General features: G+C 28.3%; 2 protein-coding genes across 2 annotated transcripts; one reads left to right on the top strand and one right to left on the bottom strand.

Moving 5' to 3' along the window:
* The first annotated feature begins 1,355 nt into the window (after window positions 1-1,355).
* On the top strand, window positions 1,356-2,083 carry LOC105782539 (uncharacterized). Its single transcript, XM_012607338.2, has 2 exons — window positions 1,356-1,526; window positions 1,607-2,083. Exons 1-2 carry the CDS (start codon window positions 1,392-1,394, stop codon window positions 2,081-2,083), a joined length of 612 nt encoding a protein of 203 aa, XP_012462792.2. The 5' UTR covers window positions 1,356-1,391.
* Window positions 2,084-4,374: 2,291 nt separating this feature from the next.
* LOC105782551 (auxin-responsive protein SAUR71) lies at window positions 4,375-5,083 on the bottom strand. The gene has a single exon (XM_012607357.2). It carries the CDS (start codon window positions 5,006-5,008, stop codon window positions 4,583-4,585), a length of 426 nt encoding a protein of 141 aa, XP_012462811.1. The 5' UTR covers window positions 5,009-5,083; the 3' UTR covers window positions 4,375-4,582.
* Between the last annotated feature and the right edge of the window lie 7,786 nt (window positions 5,084-12,869).

Genomic DNA, 12,869 nt, shown 5'->3' with positions numbered 1-12,869 from the left:
TTCTATACTATAATATAAGCATTTAAATAAAATAATTTAAAAAATAAGCTTGTAGTACTTACAACAAAAGGTTGAGATGATATATTCCTTCACTCCTTAGCCTTCTCTTTTCCTTTTCTTCAATTTCATATAAAACACATAACATTTATATATTAGAAAAACAATCAAATAACTTTCCTATATGATTTAATAAGAATAAACATATATGATATAATAATTTCATAATTTCTTACCTTAGCTAATATTTCAATTTAATTCATAACTAAAATTATTTCTATTTCTATCACAACCTATTCATTATTTTTACTTAAATTCTACTTACAACTTGACTTAACTCTCAAATTTTCACTAATAAACCTTAATTTGAATTTCTTATAATTTTACATTAAACTTATAACTTATTTCTCAATTTAATCTTTTCCCAATCCTAGTTTGAATTTCCATCAACTCAACCTCTAATTCATCCACTAATTCAATATAAACTACATAAAAAATTCTACTAACTTTCAAAATTTCAACATATACTTGCTAGTATTTTGATCTAGAATCATAAAACTCAAAGATTTCAAGAAAAGGACTTAATTTGACTTACCAATTTGAAATTGAACCTTAAAATCCCTAATTTTCTTCTTTACTTTTCTTTCTTTCTTTCTCCCTGTTTCTCCCTGTTCCGTTTCGAATTGTATTATGTTTCTTTCTTTTCATTTCTTTTTCTTTTGTTTTATGTATATAATAATAATATAATATTATAATAATATAATATAATAACTTACTTATTAATTAAATAACATAATATAATATATATAACTTAAATTAAAAATATCTTAGATATTTCATTTGTTATGCTGCCTCAATTTTAGAAAAGGCATAATTACCTATTTGGTCCTTTTAACTTTCTTTAATTTATAATTAAACTTTCATACTTATTTCAATCTAATCCCTTTTCCTAATTACTTCTAATTACATCAAATTCTCCTAGTCAAAACATAATTAGACACACAACTAACTTAGTAAATATTTATAATAAATATTTACAAATCGATTACGGAACAAGGTCCCGGAAATGTATTTTTTTATTTAATCTATTTAAATAAATTTTACCATATAATCAATAAAGTTTTATTATCAAAATTTTCATGCAACCTTCCTATCATAATATAGACCATATCACAATATTAAAATAAATTTTCTTTCTAACTCGGATTTGTGGTTACGAAACCACTATTCCGATTTACTGAAAATGGGTCATTACAGAACATATTTTTCTTGAAATTCTAGCAGAGGAGGCCCAGAAAGGAAATAAGTCTTCTAATACTTTCAAAGCAGTTTCTATTAATAGCGTTGTCGAAGCTATTTCTGAAAGATTCCAAGTCCAATGCGATGCGAAGCATATGGAAAATCATTTGAGGACTGTAAAAAACCAGTGGCAGATTATATGCAAAATTCGAGGTGAAAATGGTTTTAGATGGGATGATAACATGAAAATGATCACATGTGATAGAGCGACATATGATGCAGCAGTGATGGTAATATATGTATATATATATGTTACGTATATTTCAATTGTTTTTTACTTGTTATTCTAATTGTGTATAATATCCAACAGGCACACAAGAAGTATGAACCATTTTTAAATAAAAGCATTGATCATTATGATGAAATGGCTTTGGTTGTTGGCAAAGATATGGCAACAGGGAGTTTTGCCAGAACATTTGCTGACATAGATTTGGATGATGGTAACCAAGATTCAGTGTCTGTAGACTGCGACAATGAAGAGGCTGAAGAGGTAAGAACAAATGTATCTTCATCTGGCACATCTAAACGTAAAAGCAAAAATGTTCAAGAAAGTGTCGTTGATGAACAAATTAAATTTGTGGGTGAACAACTTGGCAAAATTGCTAATGCTTTGGAACAATTTACTGCGGATAAGACACCACAGCTTTACGAACAAGTGATGTCGATGGAGGAAGAAGGATTTGATGATGACTTCTTGTGTTCTGTGTTTGATTATCTAGTGAGTCATGAATCCGAGGCCAAAGCTTTTTTAGTTAAAAGTAAGAAGCATAAAAAAATTTGGCTTTAAAAGTTTTCTCAAGGTTGAAGATATTGACACTTTTATGTGGTGTAATATTAGTTATGCACTTGGACAATGTTGTTGTTATTATGTCTGTGTACTATTAATTATGCATTTAGATAATATTATTAATTTCTAGTATTAATTGTGGTTTGGAAGCTAATTTATAATTATTCAATCCTTTTTTATTTTTTAACACAACTACAAATAATTTATTTGACTTTGGTTGTTTTCAATTTATGACAGTTAATATTGTAGCTTAATAATTGAGTATTATTATACATTTAATTTGATTTATTTATTTATAAATAAATCATTGCAATATATGTAAAAACAATTTAAAATATAAAAATTTATTAATATATGTAAAAACAACTTTTTCGGAAAATATTTTCAGGAAATCTGCCAAACAACAAAAAATATTGTACACAGATTCATCCAAATACTAGAAAATATTTTCAGTAAATCATTTTCCAGAAAAGTAAGTCATTTTCCAGAAATTATTTTTGGAAAACATTTTACTGGCAAACAAACAAACCATAAGTGTACCAAATTTCGAGATTTATCAAGTATTAGAAAGCCCCCGATTAACCTCAAGATGAATGCTCGAGCATTTTGTTCTTTTTCAAGGGCAATCTTATGGTCATCAAGTTCACCGAAATTTTCCTCCAACAATTTGATCTCTATCCGACCACCTTAAAACATGTTCAGCACCTTCCTAATAATGTGTATCAAGTGTGATCGTACACTCACCACATGAAAGATAAGATGTGTGTATCACTGGTTTCCATCTTTTCACCAACGCGCTGATAAGTGTGGGATCTAATTTACAGCCCTAAGCATATGAGACGCATGTAAGAATCTCGCATCTTGCAAATAAAAATGAAATGCATTCGGTGTGCTCTTTGATAGATCATGTATAAACCATTCCAAAATCCGATCATTCGCTTATTTATATCAACAAAATAAATTTTAAACTTTAAATTTTTAAAACTTTAAAATTAACTTAATTAAAATTAATAAAAATAAAAAATTTTCTTTACCATTGCCAATAGCGCAGCAGAAATGTGCTTGTCGTCGAAACAAATAAAAAACTTGTCATTCATGAAAATTTAATTAAAATGAATAATTTACGAAATAATAAAGTAAAACTAGAATATTTTTATAGAAATTTATTGGAAAATTTGGAACAAATCTTGAGAGAATTGGATTTGAGTGAAAAGAGTGAAAAATGACATGGGTTTATATAGGAAAAAAAGTTATCATTGGACCATTTAATAATTTTACCGTTGGCTAGATTTGAAATTTGATCGATGAGAATTTACAGTTGAAGGAAAATGCGCCAAGCTGGTCTACCTACTCAAAGGAAAACGCGTCTAGTTAGGCGCACTTTCTTGCCAACTGTGCAGAAAACACATCCAGCTGGATACATTTTCACACACTTTATCTAAAATCGACTTATTTTCTTAATTTTCCAGAAAAAAACTTATTTTCAAAATTATTATTTTTTTAACATATTTCAACAATTTAGCCCAAATTTGATATTTGATGTATATATATAAAGTAAGTTTTATGGAGAAACCAGTAGTACTCTTTTTCCAATATTATAGAGAAATAGTTGAATTTGATTTTGGATCTCTGTTATATTTAATTTTAATATAAATTGATGGTTTTATTTTTATTTTAAATAGTTAATAATAAATTAATAATAAGTTTTATAGGGAAACTATTAATACTCTTCCTTTAATATTATAGAGAAGAGTTTTGGGTCTAAAATCTGATATGCGACTTTGTTTTCTTTTGAGATTTAGTCAAAAAAAAATTTACAAAAATCATAAATTTTAAATTTGGTTCTGTAGAAATTTGAATAAAAATTCACGAAAGTACTTGGAAAGATGGAAAGCAGCTCCCCGTGAAATTCATCTCATATAGCGGCGTTTGAACAGACAGCCGAAAGTAATCCAAGTCGGAGTGGGGTCGACGACTCTTCTTCAGCGGCTTATCACTTATTGTGAGAAAAACCCCAAACTAGCCCTCAAGGCTCAAACAACATCGTTATTGACACCCACACCCGTATCACAATTTCTAACCTTCCCGAAATACCCCTACCTCTTCCATCGGACCATTAAAAAACAAACTACCGAATGTTGGCCACCAACACACACTCCAGAGTTAACTTGAATCTGATTGGCATCCTCGGACTTTCCTGGGATCCTAACAGAATAAAAACAAAAGGACTTGATGGTTTTCTTTGAAACCAAACAGAAATTTGCAGCATTTTCAGAATCTCTAACTTTCCCTTGTCTGATCAACTTTCTTATTTTAAAATAAATTTAAAATTGAAACAAAAACATAGAAAAGAAGAAAGAAATCCTCCATTTGTGTCCAGTCCTCTTTACAATGAAGTGAAAACACTACTAGAATAACGCTAAATTGCCCTTTCTATTTACACAAAGACAAGACAAGACAACAAAAAACAACGACCTCCTTTTTGTTCCTGCTTCACTCTTATAAATCGAGAAAACAGTCGTCGGAGAAAGAACGAAGGAGGTCCTGGAGGCCACGTAGGTCAGCCCCCAGTCTCAACGCTTCCATAACCCGTTCAAAAACCAGAACGTGACACGGAATATGAAGTACCCCTTTTTGGTCATACCCGTACTCCTGAGCCGATTTATTAAGCAAGCTAACAAAAACCGGGTGGTTCAGCAACTCTGCGTTCACCAGGAACCGCTCCATCTCTTCCCCCACGTAGACCGGCACGTGACCTTCGGGGACAGAACGGCGCGCCGGCTTTTTCAAGGAAGCGACCGCGATACGGAAAGATTCAGCCCGACGCGTGATGCGATGGCGCGTGGAGGCGGTGTCGGAACGGAGAAGGCTATACTGGGAGGAAGCATCGGCGACGCGGGAGAGACGGCGGATGAGCTGCTTCATTGGGTAATGAATTAAAAGAAAAGAAATCTTTGAGTGTGAGAAGTGGGAGGATAAAGGAGGAGAGGGGGGGATTTGGGAATATATAAAGCAAAGGGAAAGAGGGAATTAAAAAGTATGACACATAGGCAGTGATGGTACAGTAAGGGTACATGGAAGGTACAATAAAATTAGTTAAGTTCTTATTTTAGGATGCATTTCCACTCCACCACAATCTTACAAAACCCAACCCTTTTTCTTTTTTTTTAACTGCAATTTTTCTTTTATTCTTTTCATACAGAAAAATATAATTGAATTTCAATCCAAACCTTTATAATTTTTAACATATATATTTTATCATTCAACCAATATCTTATGGCAAATTATTTGGTATAATGTTGATGACCACAAGTAAGATTAAGGGATTAATAAATATCTTATAAATGTATAGAAAAACATTAAAATAAATAAATATTTTTTTAAAAATTACTTGTGGAATGAAAAACACATTATCGATGTACCAAATACTCATCCTAATCTTATTTGTTATTATATTAATTTATATAAGGTATCATAATCTAATATATGTTAAAAATTTTAATAAATATCATAAAATTAATTAGATTAATATTATTAATTATCTTTTCCATTTTCATCTTATCATCGTAATCAACTTTCATGGCATTGCTTCAATGAGATCTTGATTTTTTTTTTTTTTTGATAATTGGGGATAGGGGTGAGGGTTGTTAGGAATTGAATCTAAGCTATCATACCACGATACAAATACTCTTTTCATTAGCTCAAGAGATTGTTGACCAATGATATTTTAATTAAAATAAGGGTAAATTATATCAAAGTCGCTCAACTTTGATCTCAATGATAAAATAATCACTCAACTTTCAATTCAGTTACTCAACTTTCAATAAATAACAAATCAATCCTACTAATCATTTTCCGTTACAGATGTAACGAAAAGCTGACCAATCATCCCACTGTGTAAATAGCCCCAATTTAAAACCCTAGCTAGGTTGGGCAGTAAAAGAAAAAGAAGAAGATGATGATGAGGAGAAAAATTCTAGAGTGGTTCAGCAGCAACATGAGGTTGTGGATTACGGCGACAGCAGTGGCGCAAGTTTCACAAAGAATAATTTCGGTGACGAGAACAGTCAAGAGCTTTTCTTTGTCGTATTCGGTCAAATGCACCATCTCATCTCTGCTTGAAAACTCGTATAGCGTTGGCTTATTCTTTTTGTGCTAGGAAATTGAAAAGAATTGCGAGAATAGGAGGAAGAAGAAGAGAAAACAAAGGTGACGTGCAGAGCAGAGGTAGCAACAACAACATCGTCTATGGCAGTGGCAGGGGTCAGTGACCTTAAAAATGCCATAGCTTTTATTTGGCATCTCCATTTCTTCTCTTCTCCTCCTCCTCCTCCTCCTCTTCTTCTTCTTCTTATTCTTTTTTTACTATTAACTAGTCACGGTCGACAGCTCGAATCATAAAGTATTTGTACCAAATGTTTTGGATGTAAAATCTTCCATGGTTTAGGAATAAAACAATGTGGCTGTTACTATCGCAGTCAAGTTCAAATCGATGGTTGTCGTAGTTGGAAGGTCGAGTTGGTAATGGGAAAAGGTAGCTCACTGTGACAATATTTGTTTCTGGTTTTGGTGACACAAGATTGGAAGCTGTGGTTTGGCGGCCACAAGGGCATAGATTGGAAATTGTGGTTTGGGTTTTGGCATGGCAGAATCTGAATGAGGAGAAATTGAAAGGTAGAGAATGAGACAAAAGAGATTGATAATAGATTGAAGCAGATCACCATCTTTGAAAACAGAGAAAATCAAATGTTAATGGCCACGTCAGCTAATTAGGTTTCCACCGTGGCTAGTTAACTGGCCACGTCAGCTAGTTAACGGGTCACATCACCTATCTCGTTAGGCCTGTAACGGAAAATGTTAATGGGTGACTATTTTGCCACTTTTCAATAATGTTAATGATTGATTTGTTATTTTTTTTAAAGTTGAGTAATTGTTTTATCATTGAGATCAAAGTTGAGTGATTGCTGATGTAATTTACCCTTAAAATAATAAAATTGAAATTTTGGAATCTTGAGTGTCAAGGAATCTCACATATGTAAATTATATATGGGTTAGTTAATTGTCCAATAATAAATTGATTTTCATTAAAATCGTTGATATAATTATAATTATATAACTTTAAAAAATTAATATCACTGCAATATTCTATCTTTTAATTATAATAATATTAATTACTCTTTAAAGTAATGGTATTTTTGTAATTTCATAATTGAGATGGTATCGAGTTGACTCATGACACCAACTTAGTCGGTCATTTTATATATGCATTAGTATTTGGTACCTTTGGTAATATACTTTTTTTATTCCACAAGCAACCTTAATAAATTGCTGCATGACTTTTTTAAAAATATTTATTTTATTTAATATTTTACTATATCCCTATATGACACTTGTCAACCCATGACCTTATGCACCAAATAATTCCCTTTATATATCGTATATAAAGACAACCGATGAAGGTAATTAATTGTGCATATTAAAATAAAATTGTATGAAAAACATTAAAAATAAGCTTTGTTTAAGTGATAAGTTTAAGATTTTACTAATGTAATTTGTATGGATTCAAATCCCACCACATATGTATTTTTACTATATTTATTAAAATAAAATATAAAATTACCCTCAAATAATATAATATAATTTAATTACGAAAAGATATTTATGTAATTTCTTCAATCGAATTGGTTCTGGATTAAGTTATGGCAATAACTTAATTAAAAACTTATATTTATCTGAAATAAACCTTTGGTATTAGTAAAAGGGAAATGACTCCTACCATATTAATTAATTTAGCTGCAAAAGCAGATTCTCAAAATAAATTAACATGTCTCTGCCATCTGCCATCGCAAAGATATGGTCTCATTAAATGGCTAAAAATGGAAAATAAACCAAATAACATTCTATCTTCCGTTTCAATCTACATGATGAAAAATACTCATCAAATTTTATATGCAGGACAATGCAGTTTTTAATTACCAATTTTGAAGGTTATTACAATTAATCCTCAAATCTTTTCAATCGTAATGATGGACCGGTATAACCATGAATTATATATTAAATTCACGCTAAAATAATATTTTATTAAAATTCTTCAAAGTTTTGCACTCTCCTACTTTTTTCTTTAAATTTAGTTATCTATTTTTTATATTTAAACATCTAGGCTCAATTATTAATACTGTTAAAATTTTTATGATAAATTCGTTAGTGTAACATTTTGAAATAAAAAGAAATTACTTACTTAATAATCATGTAATAAAAAAATGACATTGTAATAGACATAATATCAACAACCTTAACAATTGGACTTGCAAGCAGATGGATTAAATTCTTGAAAATAAAAATTTTAAATATTAAATTAACACTTTAGTATTAGAAAAGATTAGAATTATGATTTTTGTTTAATTGCACACTGTTTGTTCACAAGAGTTATTTTAAAATATACTTACATAGCATTATTTTATATTTGTTAAGTATTAAAATAAATTTCCACTTGTAAGAAAATAAAAATATATATAAAATCTTAAAATCTTATCACTTTCAATGATCCATTTTGGGTGTTATATCTAATCCAATCTCTTCCTTATTTTAAGAAGTGGGACAACATGACTAAATAGACATCGTTGAATTTCAAACTCTATTAATTTATATTTAACATTTTAAATAACATAAAATATTGTGCATTCCATAATCTCATAATTTTTTTACACTTTGAGGTGCAACTTAAGTCATTAATAAATATATTTGTAACTATATAAAATGTTTGATCATCAATGTAATTTTAAAAATAAAATTATTTTACAAAAATAATAAATATTATTATCTTTTAATTCTTTATATAATACCATTGAAAAAATAACCTTAACCGCTTTTTAAAAAATTACCTTTTAAAAGAAATTACCGTTATTTTTAAAACTATTATTAGTTTTATAAAATGATAAAAATATTCTTAAACCAAAAGATATAAAAATAAAATATTCTACTTTTAGTTATAATTTTGTAACTATTATTAGCCCTTATTGTTATCTCCGTTAAAAAGGCTACTTCAACCAATAAAAATTCATTACATGTCATTTTTAATTTAGAACACCATTTACATGGAATTAAAATATAAATCAAGTCTTGACTTGAATAGAGCGGTAGTTAAAATTCTTGTCAAACATCTTTTGGTTGTATTATCTCATCCCTCTAATATTGTATAAAAAAGTATATATAAATTAAATTAAATTATTATTTTTTAATTTTCATTGTCTCTGTGTCCACCCCTCTTCTTCTTCTTCTTCTTCGGACTACCCATATTTTTTCATTTTATTTTCTTTCTTTCTTTTTTTCACGTTTTTTTTCTATTGTTTCTTTTTCTTTTCTACTCTCCCCCCCACCAATCATTTTCACTTTTTTCCCTTTTTCTTTTGCATAAAATTTGGGTTTTTTCACGTTCTTCTTCCCCATGATTTTTATTATTTTTATTTTTACATTTTACCATTTTCATATTTACACTAAAACCGTTTTTTCCTTTTTTTTGTTGCTACTGTGAATAAAGGGAGAGGAAAGATATAAATTTAAATAATAATTTAAAATATATTTAATATTAAATTAAAAATATATTATTAAAAATATAATGTGTCAACTCGCAATTAGCTAAGAGGTTTTTTCAAGAGTCCATAATAAGTATGAAATTATAGTTGGTTTGACTAAAAAAATTAGATACGTAACTCAAAAAATGTTATAATTTGAAGGCTACTTATTAAATTAAGACTATCTATTTTTACTTTTATTAATAATTATTAATTGTAAAAATATTCATAATGAGTGTATAAAGGATTAGTTTTAAAAATAATAAAATAAAATAAAACTATTACAACATAAATGTACTAAAGAACCGGTATAATCTATACTAAAGTTCGAAACTAAATTAAAACATACATATGACAATCTCACATAATGAGAATCGAAAATCTATGCACGTAATTGTGCATGGTGAATCTTGAACCTAAGTACTTAATACCCAATACTTTTGCTTTTGTCAATTTCACTTATAAATTAATATATATATATATATATATATATAACAAATAATTATCTAATAATAAAAGGGAATAATTTACAGTAGGATGATACTAAAACTAAAGTTTTAAGCACCACTAACAATTTGCCACATCATCAAATTTGAAAGACATGAAATTATTATTATACATTTTATCTAGAGAGAAATTATTTTATAGACCCTTTCCACCATATTATTCATTGCCCTTTTCAATTATTTAATAATATTTCAACAATCTTTTCATGTCATTAACACATAGTTTTTGTAATTTTTTTACTCCAAACCTTGAATTTAGAATCCCAAACCCTAGACTAAAAACTTAGAATTCCAAACCATAATCCTAAACTCTTGCACACTAAACTCAAACCCTAAACATCAAACTCGTAATCTATAACCTTAAACCCTTAAACTTTGAACCCAGCCCTCAAAACCTCAAACCCTAAATCTAAATCTTAAATCCCGAACCTTGAACCTTAAATCTCAAATCCAAACTCTAAACCTCGGAGTTTGGGATTCAAGATTCAGGGTTTGAGTTCAATGTTCGGGATTCAAGACAAAATAATTACCAAAATTATGTGTTAATGACATAAAAATTTGCACAAAAATACTAATTTTTAAAAATTGGTTGCACAAAAATTAACTTATGAAAAAATAATTAAAATTTGTAGAAGAATAAAAGATGTTTGTTTATAATTTTAAAAGTTAATTATTTTAAGTAATTTAATGAAAGTTAAATTAAGTTAGAGAAAATATTAGATATAGATGAGTGTATAATGATATTTTATTATCTTTAAAATTTAATGACGTGGCATTATTTGATTGATACCTAAAAACATTATATTTTTAGGATGATCCCATAATAAAACGTAGAAGAAATTAGTTAAGTGAAAATGGGGACAAAGTAGAAGAAAACGTTGGGGCAGCGCAATTAGCGGAGGAGTGCTCTCTGTTCTTCCGTAGTCCATTGCAGTACCTTTAAATCTTTCATGTGATGCACAAAATCAGATTGATGAAAATAATGCGTGAATTGCGGCACACACGCATATAATTGAAATACAGGTGAGTTACGATCGGTTGATTCAGTTTTTCGAATTTTTGATAATTCCCTTTAATTTGATTTTTAAGTTTTTAATATCAATTTTGATATTTTTACTTAGATAAATTAATTTGTTTTACGATTTTTAAACATTATTTTCTAAAAACTTTAAAGTTCTCTTTTCATAAATATTTCAGAAAATTACATTTTAAAGTAAATAAAAGAATCAATAACTCATATATAGTTTTTTTTATGAAAAAATATTTATTATATAGAATTTTAATTTGTTTTCACTACTTTAAAAATTACATATTTATATTTGATCAAGTGTTAGTTCGGTTGACATTTGCATGGTTGTCAATGCGTTCGAGTGCGCTGAAGTGCATTATCCTTTTATTTAAGGGTTGGGGAGGGATTATGGAGAGTTAGACTTTGTATCAAAAAGAGCAGATATGATAATTATAAATTGAATAAAAATTTAATTTGATTCGATTATGAAAATAACAATTTTTAACTTGTATTTAAAAAACCATATTTATTCTAAAAAATTGTTTGTTTTGAACAAGTATTCTGAACAAGAGTTGCTTTTCTGGTTGCGATATTAAGTAAAATGACACCTATACTTCTTTCAGGTTAACTTTGTTAAATTCAATTTTTCTAAAAAGTATTCTTACTTGGATGAATATTGACATACACTAATAATGAATGAGTCTCACGCATTCAATGAACAACGACACAACGCCTTATTATTGATAAAATGAAAAATAGTGGAGGACTTATAAATAAATACTTATAACTTTATTTAAGCAACACATATTTATATACAAGTACTCCACTATTTATTGTTTTATTAATGATGATGTTGTGTTTCTACTCACTAAGATATTAATAGTTAAAACTAGTGTCTACAGTTATGTAATTGCTGGTTTTATATCTGTAATAAAATTAGATGATTATAATTGAAAGTTTTAGTTATGGTACATTCAAGAATAGCGTCTATAATCTATCCATGCTAGAGAAGGGGAAAAAGCCAAAATTATAGTGATATGGTGATTCAAACTTTTCTTATCCAATTTGATAAGCAAAGGCTCCCCTTTTTAATTAATAGTGGAATTGTGAAGTAAGAGTTCCCTTTAGTATGAAACTTTCAAGGAATCATGTTTGGAATGTAGTCAAATTTCTTAAAGTCATTTTAACTTTTTCTTCCCATTGGCTAGTAGAATAATTGTAAAGCTTATCGATTCAATTTAATTCCATCAATTTTAATCTATGTTTAATTTAGTTTCGTATCTTTTGAATTTTGAAATTTTACTTCGACCAAACAGTTGTAATTAAATATGTTTAATTAGTTAAATTCAATTAATAGTCTTGTACCGTTTGTAAATTTAGTTCACATTCTCCAATTAGATCATTTTAAATCCTTATTCTTTTTGAATTTTGAAATTTTAGTTTTGATGCAAACGACATTCGTTATTCTATTATAATAATGTGTTTCTTGCGTCATATTTTAGTAGAATTAATGATTATCGTTTTAGTGAGGACTTTAATTTTAAAACTTTCTAAAGTATAGGAACTAAAATTACCAAATTAAAATACATTGATTAAATTCACAACTTTCATAAAGTACAAGAATTAATAGCAGTAACCGAGTTCAAAAGAATATCTTAAAGTCGAGTAAGTAATTATTTTAAAATTTATAGTATTGTGTG

The sequence above is a fragment of the Gossypium raimondii genome, chromosome 1 (assembly GCF_025698545.1).
Source record: "Gossypium raimondii isolate GPD5lz chromosome 1, ASM2569854v1, whole genome shotgun sequence".
In the NCBI taxonomy this organism is placed as follows: domain Eukaryota; kingdom Viridiplantae; phylum Streptophyta; class Magnoliopsida; order Malvales; family Malvaceae; genus Gossypium; species Gossypium raimondii.
Note: the sequence above shows the minus strand (reverse complement) of the source record. Positions and strands in the feature narration are given on the sequence as shown.